This window comes from Pan paniscus, chromosome 2 (assembly GCF_029289425.2).
Source record: "Pan paniscus chromosome 2, NHGRI_mPanPan1-v2.0_pri, whole genome shotgun sequence".
Classification (NCBI taxonomy): Eukaryota; Metazoa; Chordata; class Mammalia; order Primates; family Hominidae; genus Pan; species Pan paniscus.
The window spans coordinates 91530106-91550394 of NC_085926.1; the positions used below are offsets into that span (position 1 = coordinate 91530106).

General features: G+C 36.9%; 1 protein-coding gene across 1 annotated transcript in view; it reads right to left on the reverse strand.

Moving 5' to 3' along the window:
• The window catches only part of LOC129397513 (DNA primase large subunit-like), a 50248-nt gene extending 34458 nt beyond the window's left edge, over nucleotides 1-15790 (reverse strand). Inside the window, exons 1-2 of the mRNA XM_055110860.2 lie at nucleotides 15781-15790; nucleotides 11846-11928 (exon numbers count right to left, since the gene is read on the reverse strand). Of these exons, the coding sequence (XP_054966835.1) occupies nucleotides 11846-11928; nucleotides 15781-15790 (93 nt within the window). The remainder of the gene's footprint in view (nucleotides 1-11845; nucleotides 11929-15780) is intronic.
• Between the last annotated feature and the right edge of the window lie 4499 nt (nucleotides 15791-20289).

Below are 20289 nucleotides of genomic sequence, written 5' to 3' on the forward strand. Positions count from 1 at the left end.
GGAGCTCCAGATAGCCAAAATAATATTGAAAAAGAACAAAATTGGAAGATTCCATGCTTCCTGATTTCAAAACTCAATACAAGGTACAGAAATCAAAACAGTGTGGTACTGGCTGGCATAAGGACAGACATATAGACCAATACAGTAGAAATTGAGATTCCAGAAATTATCCCATACATCTATGTCCAATTGAGTTTTGACAAGGGTGCAAGACCATCAATGGGGAAATTGTCTCTTCAAGAAATAGTGTTAGAAAACTGGATATTCACAAGCAAAAGAATGAAGATAAACCCCTACATCATACCATCTACAAAAATTAATTCAAAAGGGATCAATGACCTAAATATAAAAGCTAGAGCTATAATACTTTTATACAAAGCCATAGATGTCAATATTCACAACCTTGAATTTGAATATAGATAATTATGACACTAAAAGCACAAGTAACAAAAGAAAACAAACTTCATCAAAATTAAAATCTTTTGTCCACCAATAGACATTAAGAAGTTGTTGACAAGAAAACCTACAGAATAGGAGGACATATTTGCAAATCATATATCTATCTGATAAGAGCCTTGTATCCAAAATATATTAAGAACTCTTAAACTCAACAAAAAGACAACCCAATTCAAAAATAGACAAAGGAATTGGATAGACATTTCTTCAAAGAAGATATACAAATGGCCAAAAAGCATATAAAAAGATGTTCAACATCATTATTCATTAGAAAAATGCAAACCAAAACCACAATGAGATATCACTGCATACTTAAAAGGATGGTGTTATGAAATGAATTGTGTCCCTCAAATAAGGATATGTTGAAGTCCTAACTCCCACTACCTGAAAATGTGATCTTATTTGGAAATAGGGTATTTACAGAAGTAATCAAAATGAGGTCATTAAGGTAAGCCCTAATCCAATATTACTGGTGTCCTCCTAAAAAGAGGAAACTAGACAAAGAATGCACAGAGCAAAGATGGTGAGAAGACGTACAGGGAGGAAGCCATGTGAAAATAAAGATAGAGTTTGGAGTGATGCATCTACAAGTCAAAGATTGCCAACAAACCACCAGAAGCTGGGAAAAACGTGGGAACAGATTCTCCCTCACAGCTCTCAGAAGGAACTAACCTGCCAACACCTTGACTGCTGGCTTCCAAAACTGTGAGATAAATTTTTAAAGTCACCCAGTTGGTGGAAACAACCCGGTGTCCATCAAAGGACGAATGGATAAACAAAATGTGGTACAGACATACAATGGAGTATCATTCAGCCATTCAAAAGAACAAAACACAAATGAACCTTGTAAACATGCTATATGAAGTAAGCCAGACAGTGTATGATGCTATTTTATGAAATATTCAGAATAGGTAAATCCACAGAAATAGAAAGCAGATTATTAGTTTCTAGGGGCAGCAGGAGGTGATTGTTTAATAGGTATGAAGTTTTCTTTGGGGGTGATGAAAAGGTTTGGAACTTGATAGATATAGTAGTTGTAAAATATTGTGAATGTACTAAATGCACTGAATTGTACATTTTAAAATAGATATTTGTATGTTATGTGACTTTCACCTCAATAAAAAAAGCAATCAGATCTTTTGAAAATCTTTTACCATATATAATTTACATTTTCTGAATTATTCTCATCTTCATTTCACATTTGTCAGTGTTTCAACAATGCATTATACATTTTCTTAAGTTTAGGTACATAAGAATTACCGTTCACTTCACAGTGATGGCTTTCCATGAAAGAAGAAACCAAAAAGAATTTCAACTGGATTTAAAATAGAAAAATACTACAGAGAATCAGAACAATGTATTGTAAGAAACTTCAGCTTCACTGTCAGGCATAGGTGTGAATTCTGGCCTTATCATATATTCGTTCTATGGTTCTGAGCAGTTTCTTGCCTTCTCCAAACCTCAGCTTTCTCATCTATAAAATAGGGATAATGTAGTGGTGGGAATCAAATGAGATACAGTTTATTTGTGTAAAGCTTCCATCACAATGCTTTGCATAAGCAGGCCAAAAATAAAACAAACTACCATGGCTTCAAATTGTTCTATTTCCAGAGACAGATCAAGCACACCCCTCATTACTACATAATAAGAAAAAAAACTATTAAGGAGTAATAGCATTCAGAGATTACAATAAAAGATGTTAACTTCATTGTGGCATATATTACAATGAACTACCACTTTTAGATTAGTCTGTAGGCAGCAATATTGTTTATTTATTAAGTTCTGTGAGAACTAAGGATATGCCACAGTGATTCAGTATAACAAAAAGACAATTTTCCTATAAACTTTATGTATTTATTGTTTGTTAATTTTTGGAGAGATGGAGTCTTGCTGTGTCTTCCAGGATGGAGTACAGTGGCACAATTATAGCTCACTGTAACAATTACTAGGCTCAAGCAAGCTTCCTGCTTCAGCCTCCCGGACAGCTAGAACTACAGGTGTGCACCACCACAACTGTTATTTTTATTACTTTTTTAAAGGCAGAGTCTACCAGGTGGTCTCCAACTCCTGGCTTCAAGCAATCCTCTCGCCTCGGCCTTCCAAAGTGCTGGGATTACAGGCGTGAGCCACTGTGGCCAGCCCCAATTTTTCTATTAAAATAGGACATAGCACACCATTATAAGCCCATGAAACAAAGTACAATTTGAAAATTTCATGTGCATCTTTCCACAATAGAAAAAACTTCTGAGAAACAAACCATTTAAGGCCAATGAGAGATTTTACTGTCAATATTTTGAACACATATTCTCAAATTTTTTTTTTTTTTTTTTTTTTTTTTGGAGACAGGGTCTCACTCTGTGGCCCAGGCTGGAGTGCAGTGGCATGATCATGGCTCACTCAGTCCCCATGGGCTCAAGCAATCCAGCAATCCTCTCACCTCAGCCTCCTGCATAGCTGACACTACAGGTGCATGCTTCCACGCCTGGCTAATTTTTATATTTTTTTGTAGAGACTGGGTTTTGCCAAGTTACCCAGGCTAGTCTCGAACTCCTGGGCTCAAGCAACCCATAGATCTTGGCTTCCCAAAGTGCTGGGATTCAGGCATGAGCCACCGCGCCCAGCTCTAAAATTTCTGTATCTCAAAATATAAATATTTCTATCATAAAATTGCAGGTTTTTAAAGGAAAAGCTGAAGTGGAAAATAAAAGCTAAAAAACAAAAGTGTTTTTAGAATAATTAGAAACTTCAGACATCTAACTTAGGCAGAAACTATTGATAGATAGATACGATACCCAAACTAACAAAACATTGAAAGGATTTTTTAACTCACTGCCAATTTGGAAAAGAAATTAATGAAAGTATTGAGATTAAAATGTATACACACACACATACATATATATATATATTTGAGACAGAGTCTCGCTCTGTTGCCCAGGCTGGAGTGCAGTGGCATGATCTCTGCTCACTGCAAGTTCCACCTCCCAGGTTCACACCATTCTCCTACCTCAGCCTCCCAAGTAGCTAGGACTACAGGTGCCTGCTAGCACGCCCGGCTAATTTTTTGTATTAGTAGAGACGGGGTTTCATCGTGTCAGCCAGGATGGTCTCGATATCCTGACCTTGAGATCTGCCCGCCTCGGCCTCCCAAAGTGCTGGGATTATAGGTGTGAGCCACCACACCCAGCCAACATACACCAATATTTTAAGGAGAAAAAGCTGAGGTTCCAATAAGAAATGACCAATATAGATTGTATATCTATATATTATTCACTGGTCATCAGCTATGTATTCCTGAGAAATAACTTTCCAATAGTCTTAAATTTCTGAACATTTTGCAAATAGAGGCAACAATGGCCTTTACTTCAGACCATTTTTTCAAAGATGTTCACGTAACACAATGGTCTCCAACCTTTTTGGAACCAGGGACCAGTATCGTATAAGACAATTTTTCCACGGGCCAGGGTGTAGAGGTGGTTTCAGGATGAAACTGTTCCACCTCAGATCATCAGACATTATTAGTTCGATTCTCATAAGGAGCACACAACCTAGATCCCTCGCATGCACAGTTCACAATAGGGTTCAAGCTCCTATGAGAATCTAACATGGCCACTGATCTGACAGGAGGTGGGGCTCAGGCAGTAATGCTTGCTTGCCCTGGCTCACCTCCTGCTGTTCCTAACAGGCAATGGACCAGTACCATGTAACATGGCCACTGATCTGACAGGAGGTGGAGCTCAGGCAGTAATGCTTGCTTGCCCTGGCTCACCTCCTGCTGTTCCTAACAGGCCATGGACAAGTACCAGTCCGTGGCCCAGGGGTTGGGGACCTCTGATATAATGAACAGCCCTGGAAGACAATGGTTCCTTCCACTGGATTAAACAGCAGACATATGGCAGGAGAATTGCTTGAACCCAGGAGGCAGAGGTTGCAGTGAGCAGAGATCGCGCCATTGCACTCCAGCCTGGGTGACAAGAGCAAAACTCTGTCTCAAAAAAATAATTAATTAATTAAAAATAAATTAAAAGAGTAGACATACTTACTGTCCATAATAAAAGGTTCAGATTCCCTAAATTCAGGGTTTCCCTCCTCCAACACAAGCCACTGCATGTGCAGGTAGTACCTGGCCTTCATGTTGCTCTGTGGGAAGTAGGGCTCAAGGAACGAATGCAAGAAAAGGCTGACATACTGCTATTGCTGGAATTGTCATGTCTTCTGCCAGAATCCATAGAAGTGTGGCAGCTAAGTTCTTAGCTTTCAAGTAGGGTAAAATCTCAGATCCTTCACAGTTCCTAACATGGATCAGATACTATGCTAGGTACTGGGAGCTCAGAGGGATTAGGGTTAGAATTTCATACCCAAAGACCTTGCAGTCATCTAGTACTACTGCTATTACCATCTATCCATTAGGCACACGACCATTTAACTTAAACTTCATTAATAACGTTATACTTTCTTTCTAACTTTTAATCAAAGTAACGTATGTAAGGAAAAAAACTGAAGTACATTATGGCTTATTATTAAAATCAACAGTTCTCATATCACATTTATTCCCACTGCTTGGTTAGTTTACAAGAGGCAATTACTTTAACCATTTCCATTTTTTATTACATAGGATGTTGTCTATGTCACTCTAAATTATATGTTTATACTTTAAGTTCCTGATATAAACTTAATCCACTGCATTTTTACTATGAAAACTAAATATTTTGGCTCATTATGCTACTTACAATCTACCCTTTCTTTCTCCCCCCATTAAACAAAGAAATTAAGTGGCTCATGTCTATAATGCCAGCACTTTGGGAGGTCAAGGTGACAGGACTGCTTCAGCCATGAGTTCAAGACCAGCCTAGGCAACACAGCAAGACCTCTATCTCTACAAAAAAGTAAAAAATTAGCTGGGCATGGTGATGTGCACCTGTAACCCCAGCTACTTAGGAGACTGAGGCAAGAGGATCACTTAGGCCCAGGAGTTCGAGGTTGCAATGAGATATGATCACACTACTGCACTCCAGCCTGCGTGAAAGAGCAAGACCCTGTCTATTAAAAAAAAAAAAGCAAAAAGAAAAAAAAGAAAAAAATTAAGGTATAATTTCCACACAGTAAAATATATCCCCTTTTTACTCAGGGACTAAGTTTTTTCTAAAAAAGTAAAAGTTTTTAAATAAAATATATTTCCTTTTATCATAGTTCTGCAACATTTGACAAATTCACTTTTGATATTACCCTGCAATCAACACAGATCATTCCCATTACCCAAAAATATTTCCCTTGTCCTTTATAACAAACACCTCTCCGGCTCCCAGCAATCACTCTGTACCTACAGATTTGTCATACAAATAGAATTATACACCATAGTGCTTTTGAGTCTGACTTCTTTCACTTGGTATAATGTATTTGAGAACCTTACATGTTAATGGGTGTACCAGTAATTTATTCCTTTCTATTGCCAGGTAATATTCCATTGTATGACTATACCACAATTTGTTTATCCAATCACACACTGAAGAACATCTGGGTTGTTTCTAGTTTTTGGCAATTATGAATAATGCCTACACTATAAACACTTAGGAACAGATTTTTATGTGTACTTATGCTTTTATTTCAATTCTATAAATACTAGTTACAGATATCACTGTGTCACATAGCATGTGTAAGCTTCACTTTATAAGAAGTTGCCACACTCCTTTTCAAAGTGACTCTATGACTTGCATTTCCTCCACTATTGTATGAGACTTTCAGTCACTCTGCCTCCTCACTAGCACTTAGTATTGGTAGATTTTTAAAAATTAGACCAATTCTATTTGGCATATCATGGTATTCATTGTAGTTTTAAATTTCATTTCACTAATGAGCTATATTTTTTCTTGTGCTTATATTTACCATTCACACTTTTTCTTTGGTGAACTGTCTACTCAAATGTTTTGCCCGTTTAAAAAACTGTTTTCTAATTACTGAGTTTTGAGATTTCTTTATATCTTTTGGATTCACATCTTTTATGAAATTTATGATTTGCAAATAGTTTCTTCCAGTCTGTGGCTTATCTTGTTCTCTTAAAGCTGTCTTTTGCAGAGCAAAATTTTTAATTTTGGTAAAGTCTAATTTATCACTATTTTCTTTCAGGGAACCCACCAAACCCAAGCTCATGCAGATATTCTGTTTTTTTTTGTTAAGTTTCACATTTTACAGTTACTTAGTTCTATAATCAATTTTTAAATAATTTTTATATAAGCTTGGAGGTATATGTCTAGGATTTTTGCATTTGGATATCCAATTGTTCTAGATCTACTTGTTCTAGAACTCTGGAGTTGTTCTGGAACTCTACATTACCATTTCCTTATTAAATTGCCCTGGCACCTTTGTTTAAAAATCAGTTGCCCGTATATATGTGGGTCTATTTCTGAACTCTATTCTGTCCAATTAATCTGTCTTCATCATTTCCCTAATACCACACCATCTTAATTACAATAGTTTTCAGTAAGTTTTGAAATCAGGAAATATATGTCTCCACTTTTTCATTTTCATCAGTCTTTCATATAAAGATCTCATGTATATTTTGGATTTCTGGTACTGCTGTATATGGTATTAGGTTGCTACAAAAGCATTTGCAGTAAAAGCCACAATTATGTTTGCAGCAAACTAATACTTTTTGAAATGTTTAATTTCCAATTGTTCACTGTAAGAAATAGAATTGATTTTTGTATATTGAGTAAGTATCCTTCCACCTACTAGTTACAGTAGCATCTTGCTAGGTTCTTTGAGATTTTTTACACTGATAATCACTTTGAGAAAAGAAAAAGGTTTTCTTTCTTCTTTTCTAATCTTTTGTTTTTCTTGCTTTATTGCTCTGCTTTAAATCCTACTTTATAGGATTTCAAATTATTTACATTTGTAATGGATTTTAAAGACCTAGACTATGATCTACCTGGGTTACTATTTCATGTCTCCTGTTGTTGGGTAACATGTTCTACAGATGTTAATTAGGTAAAGTTGGTTGACAGTATTGTTCAAGGCTTCTATATCCTTCCTGACTTTCTGCCTGCTTCTTCTGTTAATTTTTAAGAGGAGTGCTGAAGTCTCCAAATGTAACTGTGGATTTGTCTAGTTCTCTTTTCAGTTCTCTATTATTAATTCATGTATTTTGAAGCTATGTTGTTGGGGCATAAATATTTATAATTTTTTTATCATGTTGGTGAATTGACTGCTGTGTATTTCTCTTTTCGGGGAGGAGAGGAGAATAAATGCAGGGGTACCCATTTTCTTTGGCCATATTCTGTTGTTTAATTGCTGTTTCCTAAGCTGGATACCAAGCTCATTAATTTTCAGTGATTTTGTAACACTATTAAGGTTAATTAAAAAGGAAAATGAAATGTGATCCTGTAAGTATGCTTTATAAAAAAAATCAGCAACACCAGCTGAGTCACAATGATCTCTTTTCTGATCACCAACATTCTGATTATTTAAAACATCTATTTCTTGGCCAGGCGTGGTGGCTCATGCCTGTAATCCCAGCACTGTGGGAGGCCGAGGCAGGTGGATCACCCAAGGTCAGGAGTTTAAAACTGGCCTGGCCAACATGGTGAAACCCCATCTCTACAAAAATACAAAAATTAGCTGGACATGATGGAGGGTGCCTGTAATCCCAGCTACTTGGGATGCTGAGGTGGGAGAATCACTTGAACCCAGGAGATGGAGTTTGCAGTGAGCAGAGATTGCGCCATTGCACTCCAGCCTGGAAGACAGAGCAAGACTCTGTCTCCAAAAATTAAAAAAAAAATCTATTTCCTATAGTTGAAGTTATCTTTTTCAAGTAGTTTTCTCTGAGATAAAAAATAACCACATGGAGTTCTACCTTACGTACATTTTAATGATGTTTTTCTTAACTCTCATTCAATATTTTAATGTACGCTTGGAGTTTTCAAGATCTAATCTGCACTTAGGCCAACCTGCAAAATTCAACCTTATCAAAATGTTTTACATGGCATTTTCATTCATTAACTCTCTGCCCTTTAGAATACAGTCCACCAGCTGCTTCACTCTAGTGAGATCCACTCAATAAAGACATCATATAAAAGCAAGATATTATTTACAGCTTGCTGGCATGCACTATACATCTGTGTTCATCTCAGATAAAAGGTTACAATGCAGGTCTAAAGGGTAATGTGAAAATTACTAACCAGCTTCAGCTAAGTAAGGAGTATCCTTATGGATCAAGGGCAAATGGAGAAATACAGTGGAGTCAAAAGCAAAGAGTATACAAATATGGTCATTACTATTAACTATAAACATTAATTTTCTTGAGATAATGTTAGTATATTAAGATTTTTTTTTAAAGGTGATTCTTTATGACTGCTAAAAAACGCCTCTAATTTCTTCTAGATTCCCTATCACATTTGTTGGTGGTAGTTTCTAACATTTTCTATAACCAGAATATCATTCATAACCCCTTTACTCTCCAGCTGATGACCTTACTTTATTTACAAGGAAGAGTAAGACCAGTTGATACACTCCATCAACTTCCCTTTGCTGTGTCTTAACTATTTCCTCTATGTTCCCACATTGCTGAGGGGTATGACTTTCTCTGTCACCATTCTTTGGTTCAAGTACATATCGTCCTTCCTCCAATAAGTTACTTTTTCACTTGTGTCTTTGAGTTCCTATTTGCCTCTCTCTGCATACCACCATGCATACTGTAGCAACCACCTCATACCTAAATATGCCCATTCACTCTTCCAACATTTTTAAAGCACCTAACAAGTGTAACTCATTGGATTACCATGAGACAGAAAGTTAAGTAAAAATCCAGTCCTCCTTTCAGGAAACTCACAAACAATTGGGAAAGATGAACAGGTAAACAAATAATTACAATCAAGTGTAACAAATGTTAAGAGCAAAGGCATGTACAATCCAGTCATGGTATAAAGGAAAGAGAACTTAATTCTGCTTGGTTAGAGAGATATTTTCTTTCTTTTATATCTTCATCAAGCCCACCCTCTCTGACAGTTCTTTCTTCTCCTCCTCTTTCTACAGATAGGCTCAGGTCTTAAACCCAGAAATGAACAATGATGCTTAAGCTAATACCACTATAGCATCCCCTTTACTGGCACTTTTTTTTTTTTCTTGAGACAGGGTCTCACTCCATTGCCAATGCTGGAGTGCAGTGGCATGATCACGGCTCCCTGGAGGCTCAACTTCTTGGGCTCAGGTGATTCTTCCACCACTGCCTCCTGAGTAGCTGAGGCTACAGTTGCATGCCACCACACCTGCTAATATTTTGTAGAGACAGGTTTTTGCCATGTTGCCCAGGCTGGTCTTGAATGCCTGGGCTCAGCAATCTGCCTGCCTCAGCCTCCCTACTAAGTGCTAGCATTACAGGTACAAGCCACTGCACCTGGCCTGACACATTTTTTGGAAAGGTTATTTATTGTCTTTCATTAATTTTTTAAGCAAGTATAATCTTGCTTTTGGTTTCCACCATTTTACTGACACCTCACCAAAGTCAAGTCAAATAATCCTCTCAGCATATCCAACCACCTTTTCTTAGTTCTCTCCATGAAAAGAAATCTCTGCTACAAGGGACTCTGTGGAACTTATTCTCTTCTCAAAATTTTCTCCTTGACTTTTGTGATACTTCACTACCCTAATGTATTTTCTCCCTCTCTCCCCATTTCTGTTCAGTCTTCATTGATCCCACCTCCTTTTAATGCTTGACAAAGAGAAGGATTAGCCAAGATTACGTTTTCAAACACAGCTTTTGACACCCTACCTCTTCTCTCCCTCCAGGAAACTCATGATAATAAGCTCTAAAGTAGAGTGGAGTTCAGGGGAAAAAAAAAAAATCTTAAGAGTCAGAAAGCCTGGCTTCAATTTTTGGTTCTACCACTGACTTCCTACCTATGGACCATGGCATGTCACATCCTAGGACTCCAAAAAAGAGAATGGCTTTCTACCTATGCTACAATTCTAACTGAAAAGACCATCAGATTTCTAGTCCTAAATTATCTAATGCCCTAAATCCACATCAATACCATTTAAATGCAGACACAATATGTTAACATAGATACATTAAGAACTTGTATTGTTTTCAAAAAGGTGATCCTTTATGATTGCTTTAAAAAAAGCCACTAATTCTTTATTTCTAGATTCCTTATCAAATATGTTAGCAGCAGTTTATAACCACTAAAATTAAGTCACTCAAACCGAAACCAACTATACTTCCTTTAAGTTACCTATTAGTATTTATGTATTGGTGCCACCATTATCCTAAGCTTGAAATCTTAATACTCCTATAGTCTTTCATTTGTGCATTCTCTCTCCCTAATTCCCAAACTTCGTGCAAGGCCTAATTCAAAGGGCATCTCTTCCATAAAGGGTTCCTTGACCTCTTCAGCTGGTTATAGTCTTTCCCTCATCAGAAGACCCAAAACAGTCTATGTGTACCTCTCATGACACTTGGTTTATGTTTTTTTTTTTCAGACACTGGTTTTGTGGGAGCAGGATTTATATCTGATTCTTCCTTGCATACTCTATGGCACTTTGAACACTGCTTTGATCAAAGTACTAAAAAACTATGTAAGATTTGTTATCTGAACTTTGGACACAGAAGCAGCTGTAAAGTTGTCTAGAGTAACAATTTTCTTTAAATAAAAATAACAGTTTAAAGATGTATGATGATTTAGATGTTCTAACTCTAAAATATATAATGTTCTTCTTAAGCTAAGGAAGCAGAAGCTCTTCCCCTATTCCTTCAAAATTCCAGTCAACTTGAAAGCACACTATAGAAAATAGTCTTTGCTATGTCACAATATTAATTTTTTAAAGGTAGAGTTACTACTACTAAAAAATGTACTGTTTAACATTTGATTTTACAATCTGAGCGTTTCCATTGTTCATATGACAAAGTATTTTGACAAACTATTTGATCTACCATCAGAAGTGTAGATTAAACACAGAAATAACTGATGCCTATCAGAACATTCAGCCAGTATGTACTACATTATCATCTGCTCAGAAAACAATTTCCCAAACTGCAATATGCTGTCATTAATTTTCAGCTTCATTAATAAGCTTCCATGCATTGCTCAAAAATTTTATTTTTAAAGATGTAGTCCCCAGTTGAGATAGTAAAACAAACTGAGGTGTGGAGGAAGGTTTCCAGCTTCCTTTATGACTAGGAAAAATAAAAATGCAGCTTAGCAGACAGAAGAACTAGAATTTCCCAAGAGTCTAAACCAGATAAGTCAAGGTTTTAACTTAATTCATCTTGAAGATAAGATGTCTGGTGTGAGGCCTGACAACTAGTACACAGCATCACTGCAAGAACATTAAATAAAACCTACAGATCTGTCTAAGGCCTCATTACTGCAGATGCAGAGAGAAGAATATGACCTACCTGGCTTATCCCTCCAGGAGAGATCTTGTATGACTGCAACTTTTGCTTCAGCAGCTCTGGATCACTGTGACGGAATGGGCACCCTGACAACAAAAAAATAAGCCAGCACACAAACAAGGTTATTTACCCACAACTTAGTACAATACCACACTCGAGAGACCATCTAAGCTCCCCTTAATTGTCTAACAGCTTATTAATAAAAAAAGGTAATTGCCCATGGGTGCAACTGCTTTCCCCTTTTCATCTAAATGATTACTTAGCTGTGTGGTTATCAGGGCACTCCAGGCTCAAGAGTTACATAAAACATTGCAGCATTCTCAGGCTAAGATGTCCATTCAACAGGAAGAGGGAAAACAGCTTTAATTATGCTCCTTGCTAACAAGCACAAATAATCACAAAATAGCTGTGTAATAGTTTATTTTAAAACTTTAACAATCTTCTCATATTCTACTCTAAAAATTATATAAAAGGCATATGAGAGAAGGAAGATAGATAAACAAAATGAAAAACATGCAAACTCTGAGAAAGAAAAAAATTCAACATCATTTTCAAATGTAAATTATATGCCTATTTCCTAAAGCGTAGAATCTATGAAAATGTAAAAGAATCATGGATGGAAATGCGATGAAAAAATAAACTATTTCATAGAAAAACAATTTATGGTGGATATGTGTCATCGTTATATTATTTCATGAAAAAAATGAAAGACCACTAGAAATATTCACATAAATAGGAATACAGAAGAATTTGAAATACAAAAGCTGTTTTAGGACAAAATCTAGAAAATTTTAGATATTTTAACAAACTGCAATGGTAAGTCAAAATGCTTATTAAAAATTTAATACAGAAAAGTCTTTTTTTCAGTCATACAGATGATAGATTTGTAAGTTAATAATTGTGTATTTTTCACAAATTAGAAAATCTAGAGGAAATGACTAAGTTCCAGGAAACACACAACCTTCTGTGACTGAAGCAGGAAGAAAGTGAAAATCTGAACAGACCAATAATGAGGTCTGAAATTGAATCTGGAATAAAAAACCTATCAACCAGAAAAAGCCCTGGACCAGGTAGATTCACAGCCAAATTCTACCAGATGTACAAAGAAGAATCGGTACCAATCCTACCAAAACTATTCCAAAAAACTGATTAGGGGGTAATCCCCCATTAACTCAATTTATGAAGCCAGCATCACCCTGATACCAAAATCTGGCCGAGACACAATGAAAAAAGGAAAACTTCTGGCCAATATCTCTGATGACCATAGAATCAAAAATCCTCAACAAAATACTAGCAAACTGAATCCAGCAGCACATCAAAAAACGAATTCACCATGATCAAATAGGCTTTATTTCTGGGATGCAAGTCTGACTCAACATATGCAAATCAATAAAAGTGATTCACCACATAAACAGAATTAAAAACAAAAACCATATCATCTCAATAGAAAAAGCTTTCAATAAAATCCAATATCCTGGCCAAGCATGGTGGCTCATGCCTGTAATCCCAGCACTTTGGAAGGCGAGGCAGGCAGATCACGAGATCAGGAGATCAAGATCATCCTGGCTACCACGGTGAAACCCCATCTCGACTAAAAATATAAAAAATTAGCTGGGCACGGTGGCAGGCACCTGTAGTCCCAGCTACTCAGGAGGCTGAGTCAGGAGAATGGCATGAACCCAGGAGGCGGAGCTTGCAGTGAGCCCAGATTGCACCACTGCATTCAAGCCTGGGAAACAGAGTGAGACTCCATCTCCAAAAAAAAAAAAAAAAAAAAAAAAAAAATCCAATATTCCTTCATGATAAAAACCCTCAAAAAACTAGATACCAAAGGAATATACCTCAAAATAATAAGAACTATCTAAGAGAAACCCACAACCAACACCATACTGAATGGGCCAAAGCTCAAACCATTTCCCTTGAGAATGGGAACAAGACAAGGATGCCCACTCTCCCCACTCTTACTCAAAATACTACTGGGAGTCCTACCCAGAGCAATCAGGCAAAAGAAAGAAATAAAAGCCATCCAAATAGGAAAAGAAGTCAAACTATCTTTCTTTGCTGATGATATGATTCTATACCTAGAAAACCCTAAAGAATGCACCAAAAAGTCTCCTGGAATTAATCAATGACTTCAGCAAAGTTTCAGGATACAAAATTAATATACAAAAATCAGTAGCTTTTCTTTTTTTTGAGACAGAGTCTCACTCTGTCACCTGGTGCAGTGGTGCCATCTCAGCCAACTGCAACCTCTGCCTCCTGAATAGCTGGAATTACAGGTGCACAACACCACGCCTGGCTAATTTTTGTTTGGCTTTTTAATTTTAGTAGAAATGAGGTTTCACCATGTTGGCCAGGCTGGTCTTGAACTCCTGACCTCAAGTGATCTAGCTGTGTTGGCCTCCCAAAGTGTTGGGATTACAGGCATGATCCACCACGACCAGCCTTAAAAATCAGTACCATTTCTACATACCAACAATGTTCAAGCTGAGAGCCAAATCAAAAACACAATTCTGTTTACAGTAGCCACCAAGAAATAAATAAATAAAATATTTAGGAATACATCTAAGCAAGGAAGTGAAAGATCTCTATAAGAAGAACTACAAAATGCTGCTGAAAGAAATCAGAGACAACACAAACAGAAAAACATTCCATGCTCATGGATTGGAAGAATCAATATCATTAAAATGGCCATACCACCCTAAGTAATGTACAGATTCAATGCTATTTCTATCAAACTACCAATGTCATTTTTCACAGAATAAGAAAACAACTATTCTAAAATTCATATGGAACTAAAAAAGAGACTAAATGACCAAAGCAATCCTAAGCAAAAGGAACAAAGCCAGAGGCATCACTCTACCTAACTCCAAACTATACTATAAGGCCATTGTAACCAAAACAGTAACCGACACATAGACTAATGAAACAGAATAGAGAATCAGAAATAAGACAGCATACCTACAACTATCTGACCTTCAACAAAGTCAATAAAAATAGGCAATGGAGAAAGGACTCCCTATTCAATAAATGTGTTGGAATAACCAGTTAGCAGAGACATGAAAATTCTAAGAACAAAAAAGAAATGCTAGTGATCAAAAACACTGTAACAGAAATGAAGAATGTCTTCAATGGGTTCATCAGTAGACTGGACATGACTGGGGAAAATTCTTGGATCTTGTGGATGTGACAAATAGAAACTTCTGAAACTAAAAAGCAAAGAGAAAAAAGACAAAAACAAAACAAAACAAAATACAATACCTAAGAACTATGGGACAACTATAAAAGGTATAACGTGTGTGTAAATGAAATCCCAAAAGGTGAAAAAAGAGAGAAAAGAACAGAAGCACAGATGGGGAGAAAACATTTGCAAAAGACAAATCTGATAAAGTACTGTTATGCAAAATACACAATGAACTCTTGTAAACTATGGGCTTTGGATGATAAGGATTTGTCAATGTAGGTTCATCAATTGTAACACATGTACCAGTGTGGTGTGGGATACTGACAGCAACGGAGGTTGTGTGTATGTTGGGGCATGGAGGTATATGGGAACTCTGAACTTCCCACACGATTTTGCTGTGAACCTAAAACAGTTCTAAAAAATCAAGTTTATTACTTTTTAAAAACGGAATAAGTAAATGTCCAACAATTAATGAGTACATTGAGTGCTAAGTATAATATTTCTGGACTGACAGAGTTGAACTTAGAAACAAAATAATAACATAAAGCACTGGGATAACAAGATACAACTTAACAGAAATAAAGTTTTGCATTTAAGCTAATGAAAACCAACTAATTAAGAGACAAATGCTAGAACCTGGAAATTTGCAGACAAATCCCTGGGAGTTTTACTTGGCCACAAGCTTAATCATAAGTTGACTGCCTGGTATGGCTGCTAAGCTAAAAAAGGCTTCAAGCTTCCACAACAGAAGTACCTGGACCCATGGTTTTCAAACTTTAGAAGACATAAAACTCACCCGGTGTACTTGCAAATAAAGTCTGATTTTATATGACTGAGGGTGCACCCTGAGAATCTGCATTTCTAAAAAAGAACCTCAAGGGACTCTGAAATAAGTGATAAAAACCACTCAATATCTATTACCAGGCTGGGTGTGGTGGCTCAGGCCTGTAATCCTAGCACTTTGGGAGGCCAAGGCGGGCAGATCACCTGAGGCCCGCCAGCCTGGCCAACTAGTTGAAACCTCGTCTCTACTAAAAATACAAAAAATTAGCCAGGCTGGGTGGCAGGTGCCTGTAATCCTAGCTACACAGGAGGCTGAGGCAGGAAAATTGCTTGAACCCAGGAGGTGGAGACTGCAGTGAGCCGAGATTGCGCCATTGCACTCCAGCCTGGGCAACAAGAATGAAACTCTGTCTCAAAAAAAAAAAATCTATGTCTATATATAGTTCGATCTTATCTGTCTATCAATATAACTAGTGCTGGCCACTTCTTCATCTATTAACTAATGAATATATAGGCATTTTTTAATGATTTGGTCACATAGAATGTCTTTCTAAAAATATTGCTTATGATTATTTGATCTTCAGCAGTCCAAAAGTGTGCAGTATTTTAAAATGTAGGCCTCAAAAAGGTCCAAATATCCACCAGCCGATTCTGCAAAAAGAGTGTTTCCAAACTGCTCTATGAAAAGAAAGTTTAAACTCTGTGAGTTGAACGCGCACATCACAAAGTAGTTTCTGAGAATGATTCTGTCTACTTTTTATACGAAGATATTTCCTTTTCCACCATTGACCTCCAAGCGCTTGAAATCTCCACTTGCAAATTCCACAAAAAGAATGTTTCCAATCTGCTCTGTCTGCAGGAATGTTCAACTCTGTGAGTTGAATACACACAGCAAGAAGAAGTTACTGAGAATTCTTTTGTCTAGCATTATAAAAAGAAATCCCGTTTCCAACGAAGGCCTCAAGGAGGTCCAAATATCCACTTGCAGACTTTACAAATAGAATGTTTCCAAACTGCTCTATGAAAAGAAAGGTTAAACTCTGAGAGTTGAACTCACACATCACAACGTAGTTTCTGAGAATGATTCTGTCTAGTTTTTATACGAAGATATTTCCTTTTCTATCATTGGCCTCAAAGCGCTTGAAATCTCCGGCTGAAAATTCCGCAAAAAGAGTGTTTCCAACCTGCTCGGTCTAAAGGAAGGTTCAACTCTGTGAGTTGAAGACACACACAAAGAAGTTACTGAGAATTCTTCTGGCTAGCATTATATGAAGAAATACCGTTTCCAACGAAGGCCTCAAAGAGTTCCAAATATCCACTTGCAGACATTACAAACAGAGTGTTTCCAAACTGCTCTATGAAAAGAAAGTTTAAACTTTGTGAGTTGAACACACACATACCAAAGTAGTTTCTGAGAATGATTCTGTCTAGTTTTTATATGAAGATATTTCCTTCTCTACCATTGGCATCAAAGCGCTTGAAATCTCCACTTGCAAATTCCACAAAAAGATTGTTTCCAATCTGCTCTGTCTAAAGGAACATTCAACTCTGTGAGTTGAATACACACACACAGAAAGAATTCACTGAGAATTCTTCTGTCGAGCATTACATGAAGAAATCCCTTTTACAACGAAGGCCTCAAAGAGGTCCAAATATCCACTTGCAGACATTACAAACAGAGTGTTTCCAAACTGCTCTATGAAAAGAAAGGTTAAACTCTGAGTTTAACGCACACATCACAAAGCAGTTTCTGAGAATGATTCTTTCTAGTTTTTATACGAAGATATATCGTTTTCTACCATTGGCCTCAAAGCGCTTGAAATCTCCACTTGCAAATTCCACAAAAATAGAGTTTCAAATCTGCTCTGTCTAAAGGAAAGTTCAACTCTGTGAGTTGAATACACACCACAAAAAGAAGTTACTGAGAATTCATCTGTCTAACCTTATATGAAGAATTCCCATTTTCAAAGAAGGCCTCAAAGAGGTCCAAATATCCACTTGCAGACTTTACAAACAGAGTGTTTCCAAACTGCTCTATGAAAAGGAAGGTTAAATTGTGAGTTGAACGCACACATCCCAAAGTAGTTTCTCAGAATGATTCTGACTAGTTTTTATATGAAGACATTTCCTTTTCTTACAATGGCATCAAAGAGCTTGAAATCTCCACCTGCAAATTCCATAAAAAAGTGTTTGAAATCTGCTCTGTCTACATTAAGGTTCAACTCTGTAAGTTGAATACACACAACATGAAGAAGTTACTGAGAATTCTTCTGTCTAGCATTACATGAAGAATTCCCGTTTCCAATGAAGGCCTCAAAGAGGTCCAAACCTCCACTTGCAGATTCTGCAAAAAGAGTATTTCAAAACCACTCTATTAAAAGGAATGTTGAACGCTGTGAGTTGAATGCAAGCATCACAACTTAATTTCTGAGAATGCTTTTGTCTAATTTTTATGGTATGATATTCCCTTTTTTACCATAGGCATCAAAGCCCTCTAAATACACCCTTGCAAATTCTACAAAGAGGGTGTTTCATAACTGCTCTACAGAAAGAAAGGTTGAACTCTGTGAGTTGAACACACAGATCACAACGTGGTTTCTGAGAATGATACTGTCTAGTTTTTACATGAAGATATTTCGTTGTTTACCGCAGGCTTCAAAGCACTCTAAGTATGCACTTCGAAGCTCTACAAAAAGAGAGTTAGAAAACTGCTCTTTCAAAAGTAACGTTCAACCCTGTGAGATGAATGCACACATCACAAAGAAATTTCTCAGAATTCTTCTGTCAGGGTTTATAAGAAATGCCATTTCCAAAGAAACCCTCAAAGACGTCCAAATATCCATTTGCACACTTTACACAAAGAGTGTTTCCAAACTGCTCCATGAAAAGAAAGGTTAAACACAGTGAGTTGAATGCACACATCACAAAGCACTTTCTGAGAATGATTCCATCTAGTTTTTATACGAAGATATTTCCTTTTCTACAATTGGCCTCAAAGTGCTTGAAATCTCCACTTGCAAATTCCGCAAAAAGTGTGCTTCCAATCTGCTCTGTCTAAAGGAAGGTTCAACTCTGTGAGTTGAATACACACACACCAAGAAGTTACTGAGAAGTCTTCTGTCTAGCATTATATGAAGAAATCCCGTTTCAAACGAAGGCCTCAAAGAGGTCCAAATATCCACTTGCAGATTCTGCAAAAAGAGTGTTTCAAACCATCTCCATCAAAAGGAATGTTGAACTCTGTGAGTTCAATGCAAACATCACAACTGAGTTTCTGAGAAGGCTTCTGTCTAGTTTTTCTGGTAAGATATTTCCTTTTCCACCATAGGCCTCAAAGCCCTCTAAATACAACCTTGCAAATTCTATAAAGAGAGTGCTTCATAACTGCTCTATGGAAAGAAAGGTTGAACTCTCTGAGTTGAAAGCTCAGATCACAATGTGGTTTCTGAGAATGATTCTGTCTAGTTTTTACATGAAGGCATTTTGTTGTCTTCCGTAGGCTTCAAAGCACTCTAAGTATGCACTTGGAAGTTCTATGAAGAGAGTGTTTCAGAACTGCTCTTTCAAAAGTAAGGTTCAACTCAGTGACTTGAATGCACACATCACAAAGAAGTTTCTCAGAATTCTTCTGTCTAATTTTATATAAAGAAATCCCGTTTCCAACAAAGGCCTCAAAGAGGTCCAAATATCCACTTGCAGACTTCACAAACAGCGTGTTTCCAAACTGCTCTATGAAAAGAATGGTTAAACTCTGTTAGTTGAAAGCACACATCACAAAGTAGTTTCTGAGAACGATCCCCTCTAATTTTTATACGAAGATATTTCCTTTTCTACCATTGGCATCAAAGCCCTCTAAATACACCCATGCAAATACTACAAAGAGAGTGTTTCAAAACTGCTCTATGGAAAGAAATATTGAACACTGTGAATTGAATGCACAGACCACAATGTGGTTTCTGAGAATGATTCTGTCTAGTTTTTACATGAAGTTACTTCGTTGTCTACTGCAGGCTACAAAGCACTCTAATTATGCACTTGGAAGTTCTACAAAAAGAGTGTTTGAAAACTGCTCTTTTGAAACAAAGTTTCAACCCTGTGAGTGGAATGCACACATCACAAAGAAGTTTCTCAGAATTCTTCTCTCTAGGTTTATATGAAGGAATCACGTTTCCAATGAAGGCCACAAAGACGTCCAAATATCCACTTGCAGGTTCTGCAAAAAGAGTGTTTCTAAACTGCTCTATTAAAAGAAAGGCTAAACTCTGTAAGTTGAACGCACACATCACAAAGCAGTTTCTGAGAATGATTCCGTCTAGTTTTTACTGGAAGAAATATCCTTTTCTTCCGTTCGCCTCAAAGCGATTGAAATATCCACCTGAAAATTCCGCAAAAAGAGTGTTTCCAATCTGCTCTGTTCAACTTTCTGAGTTGAATACACACACACAAAGAAGTTACTGAGAATTCTTCTGTCTATCATTAT